The following is a 27,775-nucleotide window of genomic DNA, read 5'->3' on the forward strand; positions in this document are numbered from 1 at the left end:
ATTCTGCATTTGAGCCTTTATAGCATGCTGTGGAGAGATTCTGCTCTTCATTTGTCTCAGGTGATAAGAGATTGGAAGGAATTGGCCTTCTTCGAAGGTAGGCATTTTCATCGACGTGTTGGCATTGGGCCGAGATGTGTCGGTGAGAGGGGGTGTTGGAAAGGTCACCTCCCCATCTGTAAGCCCCCAAATGAGGAGTGCGTGGGGGAGGGAGACCTAGGGCAGAAGATGCCCAGAGAAGAAAGAGAGAGGGGGCTGCCACATGGGCAGCACCTCACAAGAGAAGAAGGCTGCAAAGGACGGAACCTGTGGAAGGAGCAGAAGGCGGGGACAGCAAGCCCTAGATCTGACCTGGCAGGGCACGATGACATCAGCAGTGTACGGCACAGGACACGTGGTTGGGAAGAGGGCCTGGCAGAGGCACAGATATGGCAGGATGTGCAGGCCCAGATATGCAGCAGGAAAATGTGGCTGTCAGTGGGCAGGAGGCAGGCCTTTTATAGGCTGGATACCTGCCTTGAATGGAGGGCCAAAGGACCCTGAAAGTTTGGGGCAAAAGCCCTGGGGTGTGTGCCCTTTTAGGGCTGGACCAGTAACAGGCTGGTCGGTTTTTTGCCAGCCCCCTTGGGGCCTATAAAAGGAGAGGCCCTGGGCCTCATTTCACATCCAACAGTTCAGCAGAACAGGCAGCAGACAGGAGCAGCCAGAAGACATTTTCTTGGGCCTCATCTTGGAGGTGAAAGAGAGTAGAAGGTGTGCTGCAGACTGAGCTCTCAAGGGCTGAACCTTGGCTATCTCTCAGGGCAGCAAGGTGTTGTGATATGGACGGAAAGTCTACAGAAGCTCCAGGTGGAGCACGCGGACTCGAGTCTAGAGATAGCCAGCAGATAGGAGAAGGACTTTGTGGTAAGATCAGAGGACCACATCATTGGTGGGACTCTGGATCTGTCTCTCTTGTATTGTGTCCATAGTTGTGGACGGAAATATATATTTTGTTGGTTTCTCTATCTGGTTGGTTCATTGTCTATTGATGAGTTTGCAGACCTATTGTATGCACATAAGTAAAGAAGTCTGTGATTCCACACCCACACCGCACACTGTGTGAGCTCCTGGGCATTACTATAAGTCTTCCGCTGCGTGTACCCTCTGTTGGGTATTTTCTAACACTTGTACCTTGGACTGATCCTCCTTTTTCAGATTCGGAGAAAATGGTTTTTCTTACTCTCACTGTTAGAAGAGTTCCCATCCCTTAAGAATCTTTCCTATTGGACTTGCCCTTGCGGGGCTTGCCCTTTCCTTTTATGAAAGCTACATGCTTTTTCATCATCTCTAACACCATCTTTATACTGCAACTTCAACTCGGCTTCCTCTTAGGGCAAACCTACTCGAATGTGAGAGGCTTCGACCTTTCTCCAGCTGTGAGGGCAGTAACTAGCCCCTTTAAGTTTTGTGGCATGGCAAGTTAATTGTTGTCCAGCTTTTGACCAACTGCTGCCAGTTGATCTTTGAGAATCTCTACCACATGGTCATTGAAGACTCTTTATCCTCCATCGTCAGTGTGAACAGTTGATTCTGAAGTGTAACAATTTAAGCCGCATTGTTGGTCTCGTACATTTCTTTCTATCTTCTTGGCCGCAAAAGCGGTATCTGTGCCGAATAATTGAATGATGGATTTGTGACATCTGTAGGATCCATAGCTTCCACCACCTTGCCTGCCGTGTCTTGGTCCTAAGGCTTAGTCTCACTACCATTGTACTATGGTACAAGGCTCTTGTCACCATGTGTTTATCTTCTAGGATGGGTGTACTGAAGGCCAAAAGTGGGTCAAGTTAGTGGGGGTTAGGATAAGTAGTTGTTGGGGTGTTTGCAAGATAGAGGGGTCTATAGGGCTAGGGAGGTACTATATATGTACCATCCTCTCATGTACAAGAGGACTTTTGATGTGACATCTAATCCTATCTACTCTCCCACCTCCTTTCTGCTCCCTATGCTCTCACCCTCTCTCTCTCTCTCTCTCTCTCTCTCTCTCTCTCTCTCTCTCTCTCTCCCCCCCCTACCTCATTCTCTCACTCCTACCCCTTCTCCTCCCCCTCTTCCCCTATCTCTATCCCCCTTCTGCTTCTCCATCCCATCCCCCTTTCTCCAAATCTGTCCCTACCCCTTTTCTACATTGGTATCAAAGCCCCGACTCTGGCATGTTTGCTTCCCCTTTTACCTTTCACTCCAGCTCCTACGCTTACATCAGAGCGATGAATATGGCTAGAGAAAGAACAACTATGGTCTAGCGAAGCAAAGATGCAAAAGTCAAGAGTTGACTTCTTCTGTAACCTGTAAAAGGCTGTCTCTGGCTCAACGAGATTGCTCATGTAACCTTGACAATAGCGTGAAGGTTGCCTGCGTCAGAAGCTTCAATTTGGATAGGGGTGTTGGTGATGTGGACCAGCTGCCTCAGCGTCAACATTAGTTGCAGTTCCACTGCAACTCAATACGCAGATACTGCTAACGTTCATCTTCGAATATCGTTCTTGTTGGGTCACGCCAAAATTGTGCAGCAGATTGATTTGGTGAACTTTGGGTTGTAATGATGAACTAGCCTTTCCTTCACCTCGATGTAACCGCTGGAAGCAATCCACGCCGTCGCGTTCTGCTCCAACGCTAGTGCTCGTCAAATTCTCGTTGCCAACACGCTGCAGTCGATTGAAGCGACTGGGACTCACTGCCTCTACAAATCCAACATTGCCTAAGAAGACGGTGTTTGCAGACTAGAGGCAGCGTAATTGACAACAGATGCCCATTCTCCCTCCCAAGCTTCCAAAGCTTTTGCTGATAGCATATGGGGTGAGACCCATCACCAGCTCGCCTACCAAGCCCAAAGGTAGCGGCACCATCCTCCTCCCTTATCCACGCCATGGCGCCATTGCCTCTTGGGCTAATCTCCGTCAACTGAGACTCTTGCGACGCCCAACGTCGTTATGCTACCTTTACTTGATTAATTAATTGCTAGGTTAGTATAAGTGGGGCTAGCGGGTAGTTAGGTTAAGGTTAGGTTTGTGGGTTGGGTTAGGTTTAGTTAGTGAGGTTTGATTAGCTTAGGTTAAGCAAGTTAGGTTAAGTTAAACTAACCAACAGTCCTAACTGCCTTAGGAGTCCTAGGTTAGTACACTAACTGTCCTAGGTGACTTAGGGAGACAACCCCCCCCCCCCTCCCCAAACAAAAAACAAAAAAAGAGGGCAGGAAAGTCTTTTTCCAGCCTCTTCTCAAGGCCTTCCGCGGCCCATTCAGGCTCCATTTTGAAGCCTCTTCATCGACTCTTTCTCGAGCCTTCTCCATGGACATTCGAGCTTGTCTTGGCACTTTATTCCTACCTCTCCATCACATTTTGAGCTTTGAGACAGGCAGAAAGTGAGCACATGTCACAGTGCGACAACCTCAAAGGTTTACTGCACACCATGGGACAGCCATATGCATATGAAGGGAACATGGGGCAACATGCCTCTAGTTTTGGACAGCTTATGCAAGGCTTTATGTAGCATGCAAAAAGATTAGGGCAGCTTCAAAGTGGGGAAGATTGACAACCGAATGGAATCCTTTTGATTACCATCCACAATATGTTGTACCCCATTACATTGGATGTGTTGCATTAGGTATTTTCGCCTTTTGGGCTTATTTAGAAGATTGTTATGCATCAAGTTTCAAGTGGACCCCAAGCTGAAATGCATTTTGCCTCATAGGTTAGTGCACTCCATGCCTTGCATGGTCGGGATATATATGATGGTGGTTGTACCTTACATATTCAGCTGTTAGATTTGACAGCATGTTCTATGCTAAATGTCGAGATACAAATGCCATAGAGCAACCAGTTGTTGGAGCTATGTGATACTTCTAGGCATGCAATTGTGCCATTTTTGCGGATAGTGGCATCTGTTGTAGTTGAGCTGACATAGCATGCATATCTGGTACTATAGCTAGCATTCTGTACAAGCGTCCTTCCTTGACACCTTTTCCTACTAGCTGAAATCTTCTAGATTTGTCTTTGATAGTGCATTCATCTCCATCGAAGATGACTCAGTAGTTGTGTTCAGTCATTTGACCTACTGACAAGAGGTTCTTGCTGAGCTTCGGAACATAGAGTACATCTTTCACCAATCCTTTTGTACCAGTGAAATTGTTCATAGGGATAATGCATGTCCCTTGAACTGGATTTGGTGTATTATTTGTTGTGTAGATGACATTCTTTTGACCTTCTAATGGTTTCAACTCTGTGAACCATTCCTGATGATTTGTCATGTGAGATGATGCACTGCTGTCGATGTACCAAGGATCTTGATCTGCTTGGTCGACTTGATAGCTGAAATCCTCTTTTGGAGTGTCTAGATACACTGTATGGGTCTTCTGCATTTCCTCGTTTGCAAGAAACATATTCCCATGTTCATTTGCATAATAAAAGCTGATTGGAAACCCTACAATGATATCAATGGAGAGCTTAAGGAGAGGCAGCTTTGCAAAAGAACTAACTGAGCTTGAAGGAGCCACTTGGAATAGAATGATTGCATGAGAATGTATGGCTAGGCCTTTCAGTCCAAATTTAGTGTTCATGTTACATGCAACTTGCTGGTGTTGTTTGGGAAAATGGCCTGAAGCATGCAACTAGGGAATGTTACTTCTGTTACAGATTTGGTTGCATCACATCTACATATGCAATTTTATGCCTCACCTTCAAGAAAGAAGGCTACTCATTAGAGTGCTTGACTGGAGCTTGGTTAGTAGATTATGACAGAGATGACTTGCTCAATGGTGCTCAGATGCAGTCAATATGGCATGCACACTCAAGACTATGGCATGCACACTCAATATGGCATGCACACTCAAGACTATGGGTCACCACATGCACTTTGGGTTGCACATGGCTGATAGCTTTTGGGGCTATCCCTTTTCTACAATGGGTAATTAATTTCTAGTAATTGTCCACAAAGCTGTTGCCACCATGTGACTCTGTGTCGTTATCTTATAGATTGGGTAATTACTTTTTGGTTCTAGGGCAAGCTTGGTCTCACTATCATCAGTAATCTGCTACAAGGATCTTGCCACCATGTGATTCTATGTCTTTCTCTTCTAGATTGGGTAATTTCTCCTATCCAACATTTCCTTTTGTATGAGACACCATGGACGCCTAAGTAGATTCCTTGAGACTGTTTTCAACCAAAACCTTCACTTGATTCCAAGCACACTTGATTGAATCTGAGCCTTTCTCCTCTCTTCAAGCAAGAGCCTCTGCGTTAAGCTGTAAGAAGATGTCCAGAGTGGACCACTTGGGCTTTACCAAGGACTTCACCTCCCTGGCTTTTGATACCATGTTGGAAAACACACCTAGTTCGGGCACCATTTTTAGAATAAACAATACATCATGTTAGATTGAAGAATAATTCTTGCATCAATCACCAACTATGAACACCAGTCATTTAATGCTGATGTTTACTTGCCATGATATTCACACACAAGTAAATAGAGTATACTTCAGATCTTGAAAGAACACACACAGATGTACAGCCACAACTTCCATAAATAGATATGTAGATCAAGCACAAATGTCACGAAATTGTACTTCTTCCAAGAAATAAAGAGAAATCTTTTTATTATTGACTCCGGTCAACGAAAGTGGACTTTGGTTAACTAGAGCAAGTTTACTTTCCTTTGTTTCACATTGGTAGTAAGCACTGTGGGGATGCCCACAAGGGACTACGAGTAGTCCAAGAATTAGAATTCATGCATTAGCTAACCTTTAATCGTTAAGTATTGTTTATGGCGGGACCTGCCCTCGCTTAAGGGGAAAAGCACAAAAGCAAGTCCCAAAAGAGAAGCAGATATGGAGCGCCCAATTTCGGGGACAAAGCACATGGCAAAGGGGCGAGCTGCCCAAAAGAGGGCCCACGGGGCTAAGCAAGGAGATCGCCATTTGGAGAAGAAAGCTATTTCTTTCTAAGATAAGTCGGCCTATTTTGGCTAAAAGCAAGCCCCTGCTTTTTGGCTGTGTGCCAAGCTTATAAATTAAAGACCAATCTTGCTCTTTGTATGGATGGAGAATCCAAGTTGTATCAGTTTCATGCTCTCTTGAGCAAGCTTTGTAACAGTTTTCTATTGTGATAAAGACCTTTTGGGGGGGGGGGGACCTGTTTCCCTACTATCGAATATATATTTAATATACTCATGGTCTGCAAATACAAGAAACTTGGCTCCATATAGATGGTTTAATGTGTATATAACTGGCAACTGCATATAATTCCTTCTCCTAAGCTGGCCACCAAACTTAGGTTTCATCGAGCTTTTAACTCTTAAAGGCCACAGGTCGATCCTCTTGGAATAAAGCCGCGCCTACCACAAAATCACTAGCATCAGCCTTGACCACGAATGGTTGGCTGGTGTTCGGTAAGACTAATACAGGAGCTTAAACTTGAGAGTTTGGAAAACCTCTTCAGGTTTATAATTCTAGGAGATGACTGTTTGGACCTCAGTCCGAGCCTCTTAAGGAGGTTTGTCAAAGGAGCAATTGAATAATCCCTCACTGACTTCTTAAGAAAGGCAATGAATCCTAAGAATGCCCAAAGTTGCCTTAATGTCTGAGAAACATGCCAATCTAACACCTTTTGGGTCCTCTCATGGTCACAAGAGTTCTTTACGGAAGAACTCGCTTTGAGACTTCTTCGCATACAGCTTCTCATGCCTTAGTCTCGCTAACACAATGTTGAGATGCTTGATATGCTCATCGAGAGAATGGCTGCATACGATATGGTCTAAGAATACACTATAAGTTTCCCTTGATATTCACAAAAGATGTAGTTCATCTTTTGCTAGAAGGTTTGCGGAGCATTCGTGAGTCCAAAAGACAGTACCAGAAACTTGTAATGGCCATACCTAGTCGAGATCCTATCTTATAGACATCTTCCACAGCTATGCGTCTTTGATGGCAGCTAATACAAAGGTCAATCTTTGTAAAATAGGCAGCTGCTTGCAGCCCATCAATCAAACCATCCGCCCTAAAAAGGGGATACCTATTCTTGATTTTTATTTGTTCAACTTTTGGTAGTTTACACACCCCCTCTAACTTCCATCCTTTTTCGTGCTTTAAAAGCACCGGGGCACTCCAGGGAGATTTACTTTTCCTAATCTGCCCCAAGTGCATATATTTTGACAACTGTCGGGAAATCTCAACCTCTTCCATCTAACTCATTCTGGCTACAGGCTGAGCCCTTGGAACTAACTCTATTCGATGATCTACCATCCTAGCAAATTGTGATTTAATTTCAGCAAGCATGTGTTTCCCATGCATCTAATTTAGAAGATTCATTTATATCATCAACCTCAGGTCATTGGTAAACTTCATAATCAAAATTTGCCATCATATTTATTACTTCCAAAGAGTTTGGAAGAGAGAAGAGTGGGACATCAAAATCACCTTGCAACACATAGGGTACTCCCCCTTTGACAAAAGTTAATCTATGACTCTGCCAATCCATGTGGACATTGAGTTTGTGCAACCCTTCTTTCCCTAGAATAAATCCAACATATCTAAAGCATGAAATCTAGATCCCCAGAGTAACCCTAAATAGTGAGGGGAATTTGCGTTGCAGCAGGGTCCCATATTTGCTTGCCCATTGCTATGTCCACCTCGTAGACATGGTCACTTGCCCGCATTGGGATGCCTTAGTAGCACCTTCTTTCACCCCCGAAACCTTTATAGATGAGAAGAGTGCATTGATGCTGGTGGAGGGAGCTGAAAGAAAAGCTTGTACCATGGGCTGATTTTGAGAAAATGTTTAGAGAAGAGTTCCTTCAACCCAAGGATGAGTTTGATCTCCTTACAAAGCTCACACCCCTAAATATGCATAAAAAGCCATTCGACACTTGGTTGCAGAAATTTAGGGACCTATTATCCAAGGCCTTGTAGAAACCTGTTATCTGGGTCCTTCATTCATGGTTTGGCGAAGGAGCATAAACTCAAGTGAAGAATATCCACGGTAAAAGCCTCGAGGATGCAATTAAGTTTAAGATCTATGATGATACCATGTCAAAGGGTGGTTCTTCACAGAAAACCCAGGCTACCATGATTTTTGAGTGAAAGTCTTTCAAGTGGAAGAAATATTTTCGACCTCCTAGGGCAAGTAGACTCAAGCCGCAAGTCGGAGACTGCGGCTGAGGCGGCTGCAAAGCTAGTGAAAAAGGCTGAGCAAACCTTTTGTTATGTAAAGGAGAGCTGCTGCTTTGGTTGTGGAGAAAAGAGACATGTGAAAGCACAATGCCCAAAGTTGAAGGGTAAGGCAATGTCGGCCACTTTGATTGAAGTCAAAGGTAATGCTATCTCTTCCGTTCGTACATACACTTTTTTTTGGGGGGGGGGGGGGCGGGGGACTTCTATAAAAGAAACCCCAAGGTTGAAGCTCATGGCGGAAATACATCATGCAAGGTTGAGAGAAAGCACCCTAAGTGGGTGAAAACCGTGCTCACTAGAGGGCGCTTGAAAAGCACCAAGGCTGAGGTTGAAAGTGCCACCTCAACACCATGGTGGACTATGAGAAGAACGGGGAGGCACACCAATTCTTGAGGAAAATTGTGCTTGTGGCAGAAGCTACCAAAGAAGAACTGGGCATGCTCGCCCAAATGGCCATCAAGGTGTGTACAATATCTATCCAAATACTAGCCAATGTGTGAAAAGGGTGCTGTGGGAATCTAGATGTCCAAATATGCCATGCTGAAATGTGTGCCAGAATCAGAATTTTCCACAGCGGCATGTGTAGGTTTGTAAGGAAGGCCAGGAACACCATTTAGAGAGCACGACTTAGCTAAATGTCGTCAAATAGAAAGAGCCCAAGAAGAGTCATGCTTCTCATAAAAGACTTGAGGCCCTGAAAGAGTGAGCCAAGCCACTGAACCCCAAGTCATGAAGAAGGGGGAAATTAACAAAATTGCTCATAAGACTAGCAATCCCTTCAAGATGACTCTCGCCTGTTTGCAAGCCCATAGTCAATACTGAATCAACTCCTCAGTAGAAAGGCAATGAGGGCAAGTAGAGGCTACCCCGAACATGGACCTCCATTGGTTCACTGCAATCCCCGTGTGAATAGAAGGCCAAAAGAAAAGAGCGATTTTTCTATTCGTGAGGGATTTCCAGAGTCTTTCAAAAGTTTTGGGTCCAAGTCCTTGCAAGTACGGTTGTAGCTTCAACATGAATGTGTTTAAACCCAATGATCTCATACATATATATGGGTTGATCATGGGTATTCTCCTTTCCCTACTACCAAGCACGTAACGTGGCTTGTAGCACCTCTAAGTCTGATATTGGGCATTCAACATGTCCTTCAAGTCCTTCAACTGCTTGTCGAAATGGCTTGTTGATTTTTTGTCACAAGGTTCTCTGTTCGAAAATCCATCTCATTATCCTTTCCTCCGTGAGGTTCTTCAAGGCAAACTACTGTTTGTAGCCTCCTCAGGTGTGCGAGTTTCTTTAGCCACCGGAGAAAGAAAGAAAGAAAGAAATTTTATTAGAGTCTTCGGAAGACCGATGGGTCTATGAGACTAAAAGAAAACATGATACAAATCATAGTAAGGGTGGAGCTACTGAAACAAGCATTATCACCCGTATGCGGAGACGGTGTGATGATATCCGAAACTGTCCGATGGAGATCCGTAGTGAGTGAGGCATATGAATCTCAGTGTACCCTGGTGGTGTGATGAATTCCTTCTCCGAAACACGAAGACAGTAATCTCTGTAGAAACTCAGCTTCACTGGAAGCTCCCTTAGCTCCAACCAGGTCCTAAAGGTGTGTAGCTATATGAGATCCTCTCGAATGACCTGGTTGGTGTGTAGCCCGATCGGGATGGTGGGTGGGAGTAATGGAGGGGCATCTAAACTGTACTGAAAAGGAGATATCCTATCGATGTGAAACCCTAGTCTCACAAACCATTTGTGAGTCCGTGCATACTAGCATCACTCGTCTACATACTGGCTGGTCGGACCAAGGAGTCGAAGAGAAGAGCCTTGGTCCGAGGGTCCTGAAAGTGGGAGTAGAAGCATTGTCTCTCTAGCCGAGCGAGTGAGGCGTATCCCCTACTCAGTCTGGCTTGCATCGTTGGTCTCATCGTGAAGATCGGGCCGGAGCAGATGACCCCCAAGTAAGTGTATGAGTATACGATCTCAACTGGTGACCCACCGAAAGTAAAAGTAAACTGCTTCCGTTGCATGTTTGCTCGAGAGGTGTTAAAGATCATGACCTTGGTCTTGCCAAGGTTGACCTCCAAATCATGGGATAAACAAAAAGCCTGCAGTGCATCTAGGTGTCACTGGAGCCCCTCAGGTGTGGACGACAAGAGTGCCACGTCATTTGCATAAAGAAGAATCCTGATGATGATCTTGGCAAGTGAGCAACCGGTCCCTCTGAACGCCCCCATGAAAGTCTCAAGCTCATCGATGTAGAGGCCAAACGGGGTCGGTGATAAGGGACAACCCTGTTTGACCCCTATGGTAACTCAAGATCTCATCTGTCCAACTTGTGCCTGTTCGAACTCGGCGTGAGACACTCTCATAAAGTGCCATGACTGCCCAAATGATCTCCTGATCAAATCCCAGTGTCTGTAGGCGTGTGATGAGACGAGCTCGAGGTACTGTGTCAAAGGCTTTGCGGAAATCCACAAAGTAGCAATATACCCTCTCCTTCCGTGATCTGGCCTCCTCAATGACACTCCTGAGTGTGAGTATGTGATCCATAGTCCCATGGTCTCGCCTGAAACCGGCGTGACCCTTTGCTTTGAGCCCTCTCATCTCTGCGAATAGGCTGATCGACACATCCAATACAGCTGCATAGATCTTGGACATCACATGTCCAATCTATTAAAATGGCAGCGGAAGATGCAAACAAACTGAAATTATAGAGCCACACAGAGAACACTAGAGATAACAAAATGTACCACCACTGATCTGCTGTAAATCAGCCCTTAAACCAGGGCAGCAACTGAAATACAAGATATCTTGAAGAAGATAGAAAACAGGAGCTGCTGGAGAGGCTGAACTGAAGCAGAGAAAAAGGGGGGAACACAAGAAAGCTGAAGCCTGAGAGCACAGAGGCAGGAGAAGCCTGAAACGAAGAGGCAGAGGCCTGGAGCGGGGAGGCAAGAGCCCTGAAGAGGCAAGATCTGCTGCGGGAGTGTGGGCAGCCAACTGAGCAGCTGAGAGGGGGCTCTGAGGGGATGGTCAGGAGCAGGCTGTATGCTGGAGCCTTGAGGAGCTGCAAGAAGTGTTGGAGGAAATGAAGGGAAGGAGGCCCTTTTATAGGGCAGGCCAAGGGGGGGAGTCGGCCAGTTTGGCTGGACCGACCAGCCTGGTCGGTCAGGCCAACTGGGCCGACCAGCTGGTCGGCCAGCCTACCCCCTCTGGCCCCCCTTGCTGCATGGGGGCTGGTCGGCTGGCCACGCCTGGAGATGCTGAATCTCAACACCCCCTCTCAGCTCCAGGGTGTGGCACAAGACCCAGAGAGCTGGTATGACGTTGGAGAAGGGGAGGAGAAACAGATTTGGTAAATATGTCGGCGACGTTGTCGGAAGTGGTGCTGAAGAGGAGCACAATGGTACCGTCAAGAACCTTCTCTCGCGTGTAGTGGTACTGAATTTCAATGTGTTTTGTCCGAGCATGAAAAACCGGATTGCGAGCAAGGGCAATACAGCTTTGATTGTCACAAAAAAGTGTGGTAGAAGTGGATTGCTGAAAACCACAGTCGAGAAGAAGGCGCCGAAGCCACACAGCCTCACAGGTGGCACTACACATAGCCCGATACTCAGCCTCGGTGGAAGATAGGGCGACCGTGGGTTGGCGTTTACTGGACCAGGAGATAGCCGCAGAGCCAAAGGAGAAAACATAGCCCGTGGTAGAGCGGCGAGAATCGGGGTCGCCAGCCCAATCGGAGTCACTCCAACCTCGGAGAGTGAGCGGGGAAGGAGAGGAACCACCGGCAGCATAAAAGAGCCCGAAAGTAGAGGTCCCCTGAAGATAGCGGAGGAGACGTCAAGCAGCTTGCCAATGAGAAAGCGAAGGGGTTTGCATGAAGGTATTGAGGGTGCCGACAGAGAAGCCGAGATCCAGTCGAGTGTTAAGTAGCCAAAGAAGAGATCCAACAAGCTGGCGGTAGAGGGAGGCATCAGGATAAGCAGTGGACCCAGAAGCAGAGAGTTTAGCGTTGGGATCCATGGGAGAGGTGATGGGCCGACAGTCAGCCATGTGGAAAGTTTCGAGGAGCTCTTGAACATAGCGTTGCTGAGAGACAAAATACCCCCTCTTAGTCTGCCAAATCTCAAGACCCAAAAAAAAATGGAGAAGGCCCATATCCGTCATCTCAAATTCAGTTTGAAGAGCAACTTTAATGGCAAGGATATGATTGGTATGACTCCCGGTGAGGATTAAATCATCCACATAAAGAATGATGAAGGTATGAAGCTGTCCTTCATGAAAAAGATAAAGATTGGGATCAGCGAGAGAGCGAAGAAGTCCTTGGCGGCAGAAGAAGGTATCAATACGCTGATTCCAGGCCCGAGGAACTTGCTTGAGACCGTAGAGAGCCTTGCGAAGGCGACAGACCATTAAAGGAGAACGAGAATCAATGAAGCCGGGCGGCTGATCCACATATACCTCTTCATGAAGATCACCATTCAAAAATGCAGATTTGACGTCCATTTGAAAGATGGGCCACTGATGGTGGGCGGCAAGAGCGAGGATCGTGCGGATGGTGCTCATCCGGGCGGTAGGTGCAAAGGTCTCCCCATAGTCGATGCCGGGTCGTTGGGCATAGCCTTTAGCCACCAGCCGAGCTTTATACTTGTCGACAGAACCATCAGACGCGTATTTTGTTTTGAAAATCCACCGGACACCAATGACGGAACGATGTGAGGGACGAGGGACAAGGTCCCAGGTGTGGTTCCGAAGAAGAGCATGAATTTCCGCTTCCATAGCCTGTTTCCAATGAGGCTGGGCCAGAGCCTGAGGAACGGTAGTGGGCTCACGAGTGGCGAGGATGCGAGACATAAGGGCATAATTGACATGAAGGGGATCAGAAGAGGACGGTGGGAGATGGCGATGAGAGCGACGAGGCCCATCATCAGGGGGTGGTTCGGAGTAGGGATCCTCAAGACCGGAGGAGCGGAGAGTATCAATGAGCCATCGCGGAACACGTACCGAGCGGGGTTCCAAAGGAGGAGCAGACGAGGGTGGAGCCGGAGAAGGAGGCGGAGGAGAGAGAATAGGAGGTGATGTACCGGGGGACGAGGCAGGTGGAGGGAGAGAGAGCTCCGGGGCATCGGACGGATCTCCAAGAACAGGAGGAGAGTCGGAGGATGTCGGAAGGACTTGCTCGTCGAAAAGAACATCCCTGCTCACGGAGATAATGCGGCGGCGAGGATCATAGAGGCGATAGCCAGTGGAGACGGAGTTGTAGCCTACGAACAAGAGCTTGTGGGACTTAGGATCAAGCTTTCCACGATCAGATTTAGGAATATGAACATAAGCATCACAGCCAAATACTCGAAAATGGGAAACATCGGGCTTAGATCCATAGTAAGCCTGATAAGGGGTCATGCCTGGGACTGCTGATGTCGGAGAGCGGTTAAGAGTATGGATGGCGGTCATCATGGCCTCGGCCCAAAGAGACTGAGGGAGTTGACTGTGAGTGAGCATGGTCCGAGCCATTTCAACACCGGTACGATGTTTACGTTCAACCACACCATTATCAGAAGGGGTACCTGTGTTGGCAAATTCCCGTTTGACACCATGACTACTCAAGAACCGATCAAACTCGAGAGAGGTGAATTCACCACCTTTATCAGCACGAAGAATTTTGAGGGAGTGATTGGATTCTTTTTCCACCATGGCTAGCCAGGTCTGGAAACGACTGAAAGCCAGATCCTTGTGGGAAAGAAAATAGATCCAAGAGTAGCGACTGAAATCATCAACAAGGAGCATGTAGTACGAGGCTCCCCCAAGGGACATAATCTGCATAGGGCCACATAGGTCGAGGTGAACAAGACCAAGCGGAACAGTGGCACGGCGAGAGGCATGATGAGCGAACGGCTCGCGATGTTGTTTGCCCAATATGCAAGAGGGACAGAGACCTTGGCGAGTGCCGACGTTAGGGAGGCCGAGGACAAGCTGATCACGGAAAGCACGATGAAGAGCATCAATGTGTAAATGACCAAACCGATAATGCCAAAGGTCGCCAAGAGAGGTTCCTGTAAGGGAGGGAAGGGCAACAAGCTTGTAGATACCATTAGTAGAATGGCCGGTCCAAACCGGCTGTCCGGTGGCACGATCGCGGATGGTGACAGAGGCTGCTTCAAACTCAACTTTCATATTGTTTTGACAAATCTGATGAACCGAAAGGAGATGAAAGCCGAGAGACGGAACATAAAGAACACGAGAAGAGTGTTTACCCCCTTTGCCATCAGGAATAATATCAAGAGAGCCCTCTGAATGAACAGGAATAGAGTGCTTATCGCCGATGCAGACACGACCAGAATGAGGAGTGAGATCTTGGAGCAGTGAGGAGGAGGGGGTCATATGCCGAGAGGCCCCACTATCAACAATCCATTCACGAGCATAGGAGCTATGGAGAGCCAATGACTCTGCTGCAGGAAGGGGGACCGAATTCAAGAGCTCAAGGTGAACAAATGCAGGAGTAGGGGTAAGGGAAGCATCAGCCGCAGCGGCCAGAGGTGCGTCAGCTCGTTTGTGTTTGCGGTATGGACAATTGCGCCAATAATGGCCAGGAGTGCCACAGTGATTGCAATTACCTTTGGGAGCAGGACGGTCACTGGAGGGATCTGAAGGAGATGAGTTATTGGCAGAGGACGGGGCATTCTTGGATCGTGATTTGGGACGATGGGCCACAAGAGCCTCAGAAGAACCATCAGAGGTTTTAGTGAACTGTTCCTCCTGATCCATCATCATGGGGACAAGTTCCTCCCAAGTGATGGTGCTGAGGCGGCCAGAGGTAATAAGAGAAGAATAGAATGCTGCATATCGACTGTCAGTAATAACATGAGATAAGAGAGTAATAGCCATATCTTCGGAGGAGATAGCCTTGCCTGCATGGAGGATGTCCTGATGCATGCTTTGCATTTTGTTGATGTGGTCCCGTATGGAAGGAGAAGTAGTTGGATCGAGGCGACGAAGCTGAACTTCCAAGGAAATACGTTTCATGGGAGTGACGCGAAGATACATGCCATCAAGAAATTCCCAAATAGCACGTGCAGAAGTAAGATGCTTGATATGATTGAGAACTCCTGGTTGACAATTGAGAAAGATGAACGAGCGTACACGAGCATTCAATTTATCCCAGATAAGAGAAGCATGTGGCTCCTCCTCAGGTGACGGACGAGGGATCCCGGGATCAACAAACTCAGCAAGATCATAAGATTCCAATACAGACGCCATCTGAATTTTCCAAAGAGAATAATTGGTCCCATCTAACTGCCGAGCATCTGGAAATGTAGGAAGAGTGGGAATACGTACAGGCTTGTCAGACTCTTGAAAGAAACTGGACATAGGGGATACGCGAAGATCCGGAGTAGAATCCTTTGTTTCATCAGCCATAACTGAAAACAGGGAATGGACAGCAACAAGGGGCTGAAGAGAACGGGGCTGGTGAAAAGATCAAGGTCTAGAACAGGGCCAATCTCAACAATCGAACCCAAAGATCAAGAGCCAATAAGTTCTGCCAGAAACCCCTGAATAAAGTCGTACGGGTGAAGACGGGAGCCGACCTGATGCGCGATGAAGGAAGGGGGGGAGAGGCTCTTGATGAAGCAGTAGGCTGCTATTGATAGCCCGCGGTAGATAGCCCGGGGTACGGGAGGAAAAGAAAAAAAACAAAAACTCTGCTATATAGGGAGGGGAGAAGGGGGCGGAGAAGAAAGCTCTGTAGTCAGTGGGAAGGAGAGTTGCTGACGAGGACAAACTTCTTCAACTTCATCAATATAGAAGTTCCCAGATCAGAGAGTAACCTGGTGCTCTGATACCATATTAAAATGGCAGCGGAAGATGCAAACAAACTGAAATTATAGAGCCACACAGAGAACACTAGAGATAACAAAATGTACCACCACTGATCTGCTGTAAATCAGCCCTTAAACCAGGGCAGCAACTGAAATACAAGATATCTTGAATAAGATAGAAAACAGGAGCTGCTGGAGAGGCTGAACTGAAGCAGAGAAAAAGGGGGGAACACAAGAAAGCTGAAGCTTGAGAGCACGGAGGCAGGAGAAGCCTGAAACGAAGAGGCAGAGGCCTGGAGCGGGGAGGCAAGAGCCCTGAAGAGGCAAGATCTGCTGCGGGAGTGTGGGCAGCCAACTGAGCAGCTGAGAGGGGGCTCTGAGGGGATGGTCAGGAGCAGGCTGTATGCTGGAGCCTTGAGGAGCTGCAAGAAGTGTTGGAGGAAATGAAGGGAAGGAGGCCCTTTTATAGGGCAGGCCAAGGGGGGGAGTCGGCCAGTTTGGCTAGACCGACCAGCCTGGTCGGTCAGGCCAACTGGGCCGACCAGCTGGTCGGCCAGCCTACCCCCTCTGGCCCCCCTTGCTGCATGGGGGCTGGTCGGCTGGCCACGCCTGGAGATGCTGAATCTCAACACAATCATGATAGTCCTGTAGTTACTCGGGTCCATGGAATCCCCTGCCTTGTGGATGGGGGTGATGGTGTTGATGTTCAAGTGCGGGGGGAGCCAAGGCAAACAGTGTCATTGAATAGCTTTGCTAAGATCGGGGCTAACGTGTCGATCCCATATGCGATAAACTCAGTGCATAGCTTCTCGTGATCCTTAGCTCGGCCATTGTGCAGTTTCTATGTCGCGTCCTTGACTCCCCCTCTGGTGAACAACGTGCAAGTGGTGGGGCGATGTGTGTGTGTGAGATCTGGAGTGGGCTGGTGTGGGACATCATGAAGATGGTGTGCATACGTGTGCCAGACTCTCGTGTCGGTGAGGGGTGATGGAGACCTACGCTCAAGGAATCTCCGCCAAAAATCCTTAGAGTTGTTGCTGTACAAGATGTGCAGCAGCTCCTCCTCATTTCGACGAAGTAATGCCTACTTCTTCCGACGTACGAGACGTCGGTACTTGCATACTGTGTCCGGTGTGTTCGGGAGGTGACATCTGGTTTCAAGTCGGAGCTGTCGGCAATAAGCCTTGCACTCTGCATCGTACCAATTGTTGCAGGGTACAGAACCAAGAGGTGGTGGTCTAGTGGACTGTGGTGTGGGGAAAGATTTGGAGGGCAGCCTCGTGGAGTGTGCGACTAATCAGGGCAGCACAGTCCTCTATGAGTGGTATGTGATCAATGTAGGTTAGGAAAGAGAGATGAGGGGGGCAGAAAGAGAGAGTAAATTCAGCAAGTGGATTTTTTTTGGGGGGAGGGGGGGTAAGAGCTGGCTGATTTGCTGCACAAAGGCAGCTACTGAAGAAAAAAGAGGAAGAGAAGAGCTTCATAAAGGATATTTGCTGCCAAACAGGTCTGCTGCAACTTTTAAGAGAAAGGGAGTAATCCACTGCTGTTGGAAGGAACTTTCAGCCTTGAAATCACTTGAGAACTCACATTCCCTGGGTTGCATTGACTGTAGGATTCTCTTCTAGGGTTGGAATGCTGCACCAAAAAAGTGGGCTGGTGCATAGACAAATAACAAGGGAGGGGTATGGGTTTTATAGCTATTGGCCCAGTGCATTGCCTTCAAAAGCCTGCCTTAAAGCTACCTGAACCATGGCTTTTGGAAAGCTCTACTTTCCTCGAAAAGCTTACTGCTTTTGGAAAGCATAGATTTTAGGGAACTTTTCTCAACAGCTTACAAAAGCTTTTGCTTTTCAGGGGCCTTCAGCCCTGTGTGGCCAAAAAGCATTCATCATCCAAGGGACAGCTGTAATCAGCTGTGCTTCCCCTCTCCTAGATGCGCCACTACCCTTCCAGCTTAGCCTAAACCAGTTACTAGGTCATTCACAGCAGTTGGTTTGGTCCTTGTGCAGGTTTGACAGCACCCAGCAGGGCTTCGGCACCCATCACACCTCTTATCCAGCTTCCAACACTGAACTCCCCTCTAAGAAAAATAGTCGTACTCTATACAGGCTTACAGCCACCAGTTGCAACTAATAGCACTTAACACCCCGACTTGCCGCAAAATATCATGGCAGAGATTGCACAATCATGGCTTGCCCAATTATCAGTCCAAACAGCCTGTTTCCAACTGCGATGGAGTTTTCTACAGCAGCCAATCAATTGCACTCTAGCAAACACAAACAATGCATTACCAAAGACCTGCGAATCACTGCAGGAAGCTTCTGCCCTCAGTTTTCAATAATGAGCACATAGTTTCCTGCTCTAATCAATTGGCAATCAAGATACGAGTCCACCCCTTGCAGGTTTCAGCACCCCCTTGTGGTTTCTTGCACAAATATTACGGCGAGCTGTTCCCTGCACCATATTCCGGCAACTCACTCAGATTCCAAAGCTCACAACAATTCAACAACATGCAGAATCACTTCGCTACATACCTGGCACCATTCAAAGCTGCATACCTCATAACTTCAACTGCGTAGAGTGCTGCTCGCATATCAACTGAAACACCCCCGCTAGGATCTGCCTCTAAACTAAATCCAAACATGATTAGCGAAACCAAAATAAAGATCAGCAGGTGACTCACCTTCCAGTCACCCCCGAGCACGTTGGCTAGAGATTAGAATCCCACAAAGCTGTGCCCATAGCTCCGGTGTCCCATACCATTGGAACCGTCCACTAGGGACCCTCAGCATAGTATTTCGTGATCCGCCATGTAGAAGGCAAAAGACCAGGCTCGTGATCCATACCAGACAAGTTAGTTGACACCACTGAATTTAGAAGACCATCCTGCTTCCTTGAAAGCATCCTGGATAAATATAGCCTATTGGCCCCTTGCTATTGTTCTAAGTCCTCTAGCCCCAGGTTGGCCTGCTTCTCTTAATCCCAATGTCCCCTAACCATAATCTGAGGATTAGCAACCAGGTACCTAACACTAGTGCTGGGCTGAGTCCCAGCCTATCTGTCCTCCCAATGCCCATTCCAGGGCTTGCACTAGGTATATAAAACTGCCCTCTACCAGGGCCTCTTAGATGCTGGCTCGTGTGTCTGCTTAAAATAAACTCAAGAAGGAGAACTTTTAACGTCAAGAAGGAGAACTGCTTAAAATAAACTCAAGAAGTAGAACTGTTTGCTGCCCATGTGGCTGCCTGCTTGCTGCCCACAGCTCCATTGCATCCCCCCTACCATAGTTGGATCTAGAACGCGCCCCCTACGGTAAGGGTGTTAGGACGCCTCTTACCTGTAAGGGGTATCCTTTTTAGGTTTAAAAATAAAAATAAAAATGTATTATTGTCATTATTTTGGTGGGTGGGTAGGTGGGATTTGGAGGGAGGTAGGGTATTGCTCTTGGTAAGTTGTGCTTATTGGTTGGAGGAAAGTAGGGTATTGCTGTTAGTAAGTTGTGCTTTGTAGTTATAAGAATGCAGGTCAAATCATGCCTCTCTAGGTCTCCCTTCTCTCTATATGGCATCTCCACCACTCCCAAGGCCCCTCGATTTCTCAAGGATGTAGTATGCTTGATGGTCATCCATGTTCTGTGTCTCATGCTATATGTGAACAGTGAAAATTTAGCTCTCAATTGTATTCAGACTCGTAATATGTACCGAGTCTTTGGCCTCTGTCCTCTGTGAGGAGTGCAGTGGAAATGAATGGGAGATAAAGAGCACGCCTCACACACACACCACACTGAGAAGGAGAGAAAGGCACAGGAGAACTGCAAGTTATCTCTGGAGAAGACCCTGCTACAACTGGGGGAAAACCTCGGAACAAACAGGCTGCTTGAGAGCTCAGCTAGACAGCTCAACAACCACGTACACAGGAGGCACAGAGAGTGGAAGAAGTGCTCCACATCTCTGCTCGGGGACTCCTCCTGAAGTGCAACACTAGGCTGGCTCTGCTCCTCTGCCAGACACAGGAATGAGATGCTCAAAACACAGGCAGGGGGGGGTCTATATAGCCCCCCCCAGCCTCCTAGTCAGCCAGCAAGCAAGGGCAGGGCCGACCAGCCTGCCTACATGGGCCGATCCACAGCCCTAGGGGACCGACCCTACAGCCCTACAAATGGGGCTCCTGAGGGCCTTATATCAGGGCTGAGCCCCTCCTCCAAGCAGGCTGGCCTGGCCAAAGGCCGACCCACCAACAGGGCTGCACACAGCCTGCCCTCTGCCCTCCAGATGACCTGCACATCAGGGAGCCGACTCCCTAGGCGGCTCTACACAGCCCTAAAAGGGGCTCAAGGACAGCCCTAAGAGGGAGCCTCTCCTCAGCACTGATCAGGCTGCCACTATGCTGGGGGGGGCGTGCACACCCACAACACAGGCCCTTACTCTCTACACTAGCCTCACTCACTGGGCGGGCACACCCACAAGCAAGGCCCTCTCTCTAGGTGACATCAGGAGATGTTGATTTCCAACATCCTCATGGGTCAAGACGATTATGGAAGGCAGGGAATATAATGATTCCAATAGAGGATAAAGTGCTGCTGATCGATATTGCAGAATGCCCCAATGTCTAGCTAGGTCCCAATATGTGAAAGACGTTTTGTATAGACAAATTGACATTATGACTGTATGCTACTTGTGAAGTGCTGTCTAAGAATTGCACAACAGCAGAGAATATAAGCACAAAGTGGATCTATGTTTAATTTAGCTAAAACAGTTTTGGGAGTTTATTTTGATCCTTATTCTACTGGACCGTACCACTCCGTGAGAGAGAGAGAGAGAGAGCGAAAGAGAGAGAGAGTCTCTGTGTGTGTGTGGTATTTATTGTTGCAGATGCTCCATGACTTTCAGCTAGTACCTCGTCTTGAGATTCTTCACCGCCTCAAGACTGGGTTCTCCAATCGGATGATCATGTTTGCCATGCACTAACGTTAGATGATATCATAGTTGCATCTTTGTATAAGGTTTTGTTGCCTCCTCCTTGGGTTTCTCTTCATGCTGATCGCATCTAGTCCATGACACACACCTCTTGGTGGTGGCAGAAAAGATTGCAGTACGTTTGGGGTTCTCCCATTTGGACAAATCTTGGCTCGTCGTCATATTGCTCCTGCCACGTGTCCATGATGTCTGTCCTTACAGAGTCTATGCCTCATCTGTTCTAGCATTGCCCTGAATCTCATGATTTCTTGTTTTTATTACAGCTACGGCTTCAGGCTCCTTTCCCTAGTGCTTGCTTTCTTGATTGGGCAATATGGACTCTCTGGAAGAGCTGCAATCATCGGGTCTTTGATAATCCCTCCTTGGCTAAGTATGAGTACTTGCGGGCATCCCTACGGCAAGCATTTTATGCTGTCTACATGCGCGGGATCTTGATTATCCTGCCTTCTTGTTATATAATTATATCTTTAGGTGTTTGTAGTTGGGTATCCCTTTCTTTGGGTGAAACCTTTACCAATACCAAGATCATCCTTTTGGAGCAAATTGTTGGAATTCTAGGGCACCCGGAAGGGCTGGAAACCATAATTGCAGCAGATTCAGGTGGTTGGAACCAAAATCGCAGTAGAATCTCTCCTGTATGACATTCACACGTGCGAATGTTGCAAGACTATGATGCTGTAACAATTCGCAATTTGGTCTAGTAGGAGAAGTAACAATTTGTAGCAGCAGAAAGAGCTCTGGGAAAGGGAGAGAGAGAACAAAACACAACACTAGGGCCTAGAAATAAGGGCTGGACCCCCAAAGGTTTTTATTGCAATAGAAAATACTTTGTACAACTAGCTCTGAGAAGAGCATGAAGCTGAGAATACATCTGGGAGGCCTAGGGCCCTTCTTTTATAGACTAGATCTATCAAAAAGCTAGGGCCTTCTTTCTAAAAGCTACTTTTACATAAAAGCCAAGCTTTAAGCTTATCCTTATTCTACTGGACTGTACCATTGTGTGACACACACATACACACACACATGCATGTATAGATACACATGTATATGTCTGTGTATTCCCACGCACCCACCGACCCACCCACAAATCCTTTTGCAATTGTGTGATTGTCTTCGCTCACGAATGATTACTTGTAGAATATTGGTCAGAATCCATCTCACTCATGAAATTATGACTGGAAGCCAAACCTTGGTGTCTTGGCGGTCACATATCTTTTGGAGACCACTTCCAAGCAACTTTTTCAGACTCGTGGCATAAGTTTGTAAAGTCTATATTTGCTTCTTTTTTTGATTTTATTCAATTCATCCACTTTAGCAAGATAATATGCCACTCACACCGCATTCCCAAAGTTCAGCTTTTCAAGTTCTTTGCAAGATGTGCAATTTCAGTCCTGTTTCCTACACGTGTTATATGCATTCTTGTATCGAATATCTTTTTTAATTTCTTTTTTGGTAACTGAAGTATGATGTCTTTTTTCTTACAGCTGGAGTGCCCTTGCGAATATGCCTTCAATTGAAGCAATGAGGCTTTTTGTGAAAATTCTGGAGGTGTGCATCTTCTTACAAGGGATTTTGGTTAAAGCCATCCTTATCCTTTAGTGATATGTGCAAATATCCAATGTAATTTTGGATCAATATCATGCTTTCAGGAGGAGGATCCAGCATGGCTGTCCAAAGTGCAAGATCAAGGCCCAGAGGTAGGGATTAGTCTTTTGATATTATTGGTCTGGAGCTAGTTTGTTATATATGGCCAAAGAAATAACATACAGTGGCATGGTTAAACGTAAATAAATGTATGGCCCTACAATGGACATGTCCACATATATGGACTACCTACTGAGGTGCTCTAATGATGTGAGCATAAACATCATAGCATGTGGCTCATTGTATGTGTGATGAAAAAATAATTTAAACACTGGCAGAATTGTTGGAATAATAGGTTCATTTCCCCACTTGGGAGCCTCCATATGAAGAGAACAAGGGGGCAAGGCTCCTGCTTGAGGAAATGGTGTGAGAGGTTTATCTTTAGGGCAGAACAGAGCACTACGTGGGATGCCATGTGGGCAGGAGCATGGCTGCCACATGGAAAGATTAACTAGCAGCCATGTTGGCTGTACATCTGGCCCAGCATAAAGGTATGGGTGGCCCATAAAAGGGGCAGAGCTGGGGCTGGAGTAGAGCCCAGCAAGTTGCCTAAAGGAAGAGCTGAATGGGGCTTTTATAGCACATTGTCTGGTTGGGCTCAGTCGGGGGGCGAGGAAAGATGGCCGACCAGGGTGATTAGCAACCAGGTTTGGGCCAATTATGGGAGGGATCGGCCTTAATGGGTCAGCGATTTTGTGTCTGGAGCAGCTTGGATTTCGGGTAGATTGGGGTTGGCTGTTGAAGAGACCCAGTTGGCCTGATTAGAGAGTGGCAGACCAGCCCTTCACTTATAAAAAGGGGTCTTGTGCCCATTGTCCCTTCACAACTGAGAAGCTACAGGAGCTCTTATCTCTCTCTCTCTCTCTCTCTCTCTATATATATATATATAGAGAGAGAGAGAGAGAGAGAGAGAGAGAGAGATGATATGATATGGTTGTATTAAAGTGCGCGTGAGACCCTTCAAGATCTATGGGACTGGCGATCACTATCAACTAATAAAGATCCCTTGCATCCAGTGAGAAAAATATTACAAACTCGTTATATAGTGAGTACTTGTTGGGCTAGCTTGTGTGCTAGTCCGAACACCTTGTTGTGATGTTCCAAAACTCTTTCAAGTAGCTTCCTAGCTTTTTGTTTGGCTGCTCCAGCAGATTTATTAAGTTATCTATGCTGCCCTCATAACCTTCTCGGATGTGTGTTTATCTCATTTTCAACCTCCCCTATGGGGCAGATTTTGCAGGTTGTTTCTTCTCTGGGAATCCTGGGGCCTAGGTCTTGCTCCCCTACCCTCTCCACATCGAGATCACTTGAACTAGTTCTGATTTTGCAGATTGGACACCTTTTAAATATTAATATGTTGTCCCCAAGGTATTTCTGCATTCCATAGCTGTCCATTGAGTTAATTTCGTGTCTCTTACTCTAGAGCTTGGCTCCGCTATCTCCCTGGGGCTTGCCGGTCTGTGCTGTTTGCACCGAAAAAACTTAGTGATCATGGTCTGAATGGAGTTTGACTATATACCCTGATCTCGCCTATGTGTCTTGAGGAGATGTGTTATGCTCTAGCCGAGATAGCATGACCTCGGAAAGATCGGTGGGCATTTTCTCTTAGATGACCGACTTCTGTAATATTTAATGTGCGTAAATAAAATGGTCAAGAGAAGTATCTGCCAAGGTCCTAGGTGAGGGTGTAATGGCATTGACTAGGTGGTTCTGAGTGCTAAGGCCTAGGTGCACCTAAATGTGTAATAATGCCAAGGGGCAAATGTTCTAAATTGTGCCCCTGAAGGGGGAAGGTGAGTGGTAGAAGTACAAGAGGGAGAGAGTGAGAGAGAAGACTCCAAATGTGCGGGTGTGAAGTGATGAGCCACACCACAAACTCTTAAGTTTTATTAGGATTAGGTTTTTCCCCCTATGACTGTCTTAAGACAGTCATAGGTGTCATAACTTTAATAAAGGGGTGGCAATGTGCCTTTACCCCAACAACCTCCCACCTAAAGGCCAATATGCCTAAAGGGGAGAAAAGAATAAAAATTACAGCAATATACAGTTACTGTATACAAGACCATAAAATAAGAGTGGTCTCATCCTAATCCCATGATGTGGCGGCAATGTGCAAACCGCTCTGTAGGCAAGCTCTTAGTGAGCAAATCTGCAGGATTATCATCAGTATGCACCTTCACAAGCTCAAGTCGCTTGTCTTCCAGTACCTCCCTGATGAAATGATATTTCACATCTATGTGCTTGGTCTTCTGATGAAAGACCGGATTCTTTGCCAACATGATAGCACTCTGACTATCACAATGCAAAACTGGCATATCTCCTGTAATGCCCAAGTCTCCCACCAGCCGAGTAAGCCATATTGCTTCCTTGCAAGCCTCAGTGGCTGCAACATATTCAGCTTCAGTAGTTGACAGTGCAACGCATTTCTGCAATCGAGACACCCATGATATAGCACCTCCTGCAAATGTGAAAATATAACCGGTAGTAGACTTTCGGTTATTTGCATTCCCTGCATAGTCTGAATCTGTAAAACCATGCACCAATGCATCCTGCCTACCATAGCATATGCACAAGTCTTTGGTACCCTTGAGATACCTCAAGACAACTTTCACTGCTTCCCAGTGCCGCTTGCCTGGATTTGCCATATACCTGCTGATGACTCCCACCGCAAAAGCAATATCCGGACGAGTGGCAACCATGGCATACATCAAAGAACCAACTGCAGATGCATACGGAACCTTGGCCATTTCAGCCTTATCATCATCTGATCTGGGGCTGTCCTTACTGCTGAGTTTTAAATGTGGAGGCAACGGGGTACTAATAGACTTCCCCCCCTCCATTTTAAACCTCTGCAGTACTTTGTCAATGTACTCCTTTTGTGACAGAAACAAAAGTCCCTTGGACCTGTCACGAGTAATCCGCATGCCAAGAATATGGTTTGCATCACCCAAGTCTTTCATGTCAAAAGACTTATGCAGTTGTTTCTTTAAAGCACTAATCTCAAGCTGAGATTTACTGGCAATCAGCATGTCATCCACATATAGAATGAGTAGCATCAAACTGCCATCCTTTGCCCGTTTAGTGTACAAGCAATGATCGGTCTCACACCTATGATACCCTTGGGACTGCATGAAGGCATCAAACTTCTTGTACCATTCTCTTGGTGCCTGCTTGAGTCCATACAAGCTCCTCTTGAGCTTACACACAAGCTGCTCTTTCCCTTTAACAGCATATCCCTCTGGCTGACTCATATAGATCTCATCATGGAGATCTCCGTGAAGAAAAGAAGTCTTCACATCCATCTGACATAAATCCATGTCCTCATGAGCAACAAGAGCTAACACTGCTCTCAAAGTAGTCATCTTGACTACAGGGGAAAAGATCTCATCAAAATCAATGCCGCTTAAATCCCTTGGCAACCAATCTGGCCTTATACATTGAAAAAACATTTGAATCCACTTTGACTTTGTAAACCTACTTGCATGGCAAAACCTTTCTGTCAGCAGGTAGTTGCACCAAGTCCCATGTATCATTTTGAAGTAGGGAGTCCATTTCTGACTGCATGGCTTTCTCCCACTTCCTTTTCTCTGTTCTTCCCATAGCTTCCTTGAAGCTGGAAGGCTCACCACAATTTGTCAGCATGATAAAATCAGCCACATTGTTGGCTCCTGGAACAAACCTGTCAGGAGGCCGTTGTACACGGGTGCTCCTCCTAACAAAATGTTCCGAATTAGGCTGCTGTCCAGCCTGTTCGTCATGCATGACGGGTGGCTGTACCACCATATCTGGCTGTTCTACAGCCCTATCTGCTGGCATATCCAGTGGTGCATCATTGGCAAAATTATCTGGCTGATTTCCAGCCTGTATACCCTCTTGAACAGGGTTATCTGCAGCAGCCTGCTGCTGCATATAAAAGGGCATTCTTTGCTGTCCAACATCATCATAAATAACCCTCCTGTATTCCACAGGTTGCACGGGTTCCTTGTGTACACTATCCTCTTTAAAGATGACATCATTGCTGCGTATAATCTTCCGTTTAACGGGATCCCATAACCTGTACCCCATTTCACCTTCGTCACCATAACCCATAAAGATGCATCTGATAGACTTTGGCTCCAGTTTGGTGCGCAGTTCTTTGCGTACATGAGCAAAGCACTCGCAGCCAAATACACGTAAGTGCTTATATGAGGGTGGCTTGCCAGACCACCCCTCCTCTGGCACTTTCAACTCCAAAGCCTTGTTTGGTGACCTGTTAATAATGTGAACTGCTGTTTGCACGGCTTCTGTCCAAAAGCCATGGGGCAATGCAGCATAAGACAACATACATCGAACCTTCTCTTGAATAGTTCGATTCATTCGCTCACTTACACCATTTTGAGATGCATTATGAGGGGCTGTGAGTTCCTGTTTGATGCCCTTAGCTTCGCAAAACTGCACAAAAGCATGTGACACATACTCACCCCCATTATCGGATCTGAGGCATTTCAGCCTGCGACCTGTCCGATTCTCAACCTGAGGGACAAACTTCTTGAAAGCATCTAAGACATCACTTTTATGCTTCAAGAAATAGACCCACACTCTGCGTGTGGCATCATCAATAAAAGTAATGAAATACTTTGCACCCCCTAGTGATAACTGTGGCATCTCACACAAATCAGTGTGCACTAGATCAAGCGGTGCTCTATTCTGGGGAGTTCTCCTCTTATGAGGAGTCACAGAATGCTTGCCAAATATGCAATGATCACAAGTAGGCAAATCTGAAAAAGAAAGAGACGGCAGATAACCCAAACGTGACAGTTCTTGCATTCCTTTAACAGACATGTGTCCCAACCGGCTATGCCACAATGAAACCTTTGACAGCTCGGTTATGGCAACAACATGATTACCCACACTGGAAACATAAAGAGGGTACAAGGTATCACTCTTAAAACCCTCAGCCACTACAACCTGGCCATCAGTAATCACCCATTTGGAATCCCCAAATGTGGTGTGGTAACCACTGTCATCCAACAAGCCAGTGCTAATCAGATTTTTCTTGATTTGCGGCACATGGCGAACACCATCAAGCATAAATGTGCGTCCATCAGGGAACACTATCTGTATACTGCCAATCCCTGCAATCTGACAT

The 27,775-nt window shown here is 46.8% G+C and overlaps 1 protein-coding gene across 2 annotated transcripts in view; it reads left to right on the forward strand.

Moving 5' to 3' along the window:
* Positions 1-27,775, forward strand: part of LOC147904549 (acyl-CoA-binding domain-containing protein 6-like) — a 71,545-nt gene that overhangs the window by 4,104 nt on the left and 39,666 nt on the right. For both annotated transcript variants that reach the window (XR_015542338.1, XM_087387218.1), the window contains exons 3-4: positions 22,488-22,551; positions 22,653-22,700. Coding sequence is in view for 1 of the 2 variants with exons in the window: in XM_087387218.1 (XP_087243344.1) it covers positions 22,488-22,551; positions 22,653-22,700 (112 nt within the window). In the remaining variant the exon portion in view is untranslated. The remainder of the gene's footprint in view (positions 1-22,487; positions 22,552-22,652; positions 22,701-27,775) is intronic.

This window comes from Dipteris shenzhenensis, chromosome 2 (genome assembly GCF_047967505.1).
Source record: "Dipteris shenzhenensis isolate YYH24624 ecotype China chromosome 2, Dip_SZ_1.0, whole genome shotgun sequence".
Lineage (NCBI taxonomy): Eukaryota > Viridiplantae > Streptophyta > Polypodiopsida > Gleicheniales > Dipteridaceae > Dipteris > Dipteris shenzhenensis.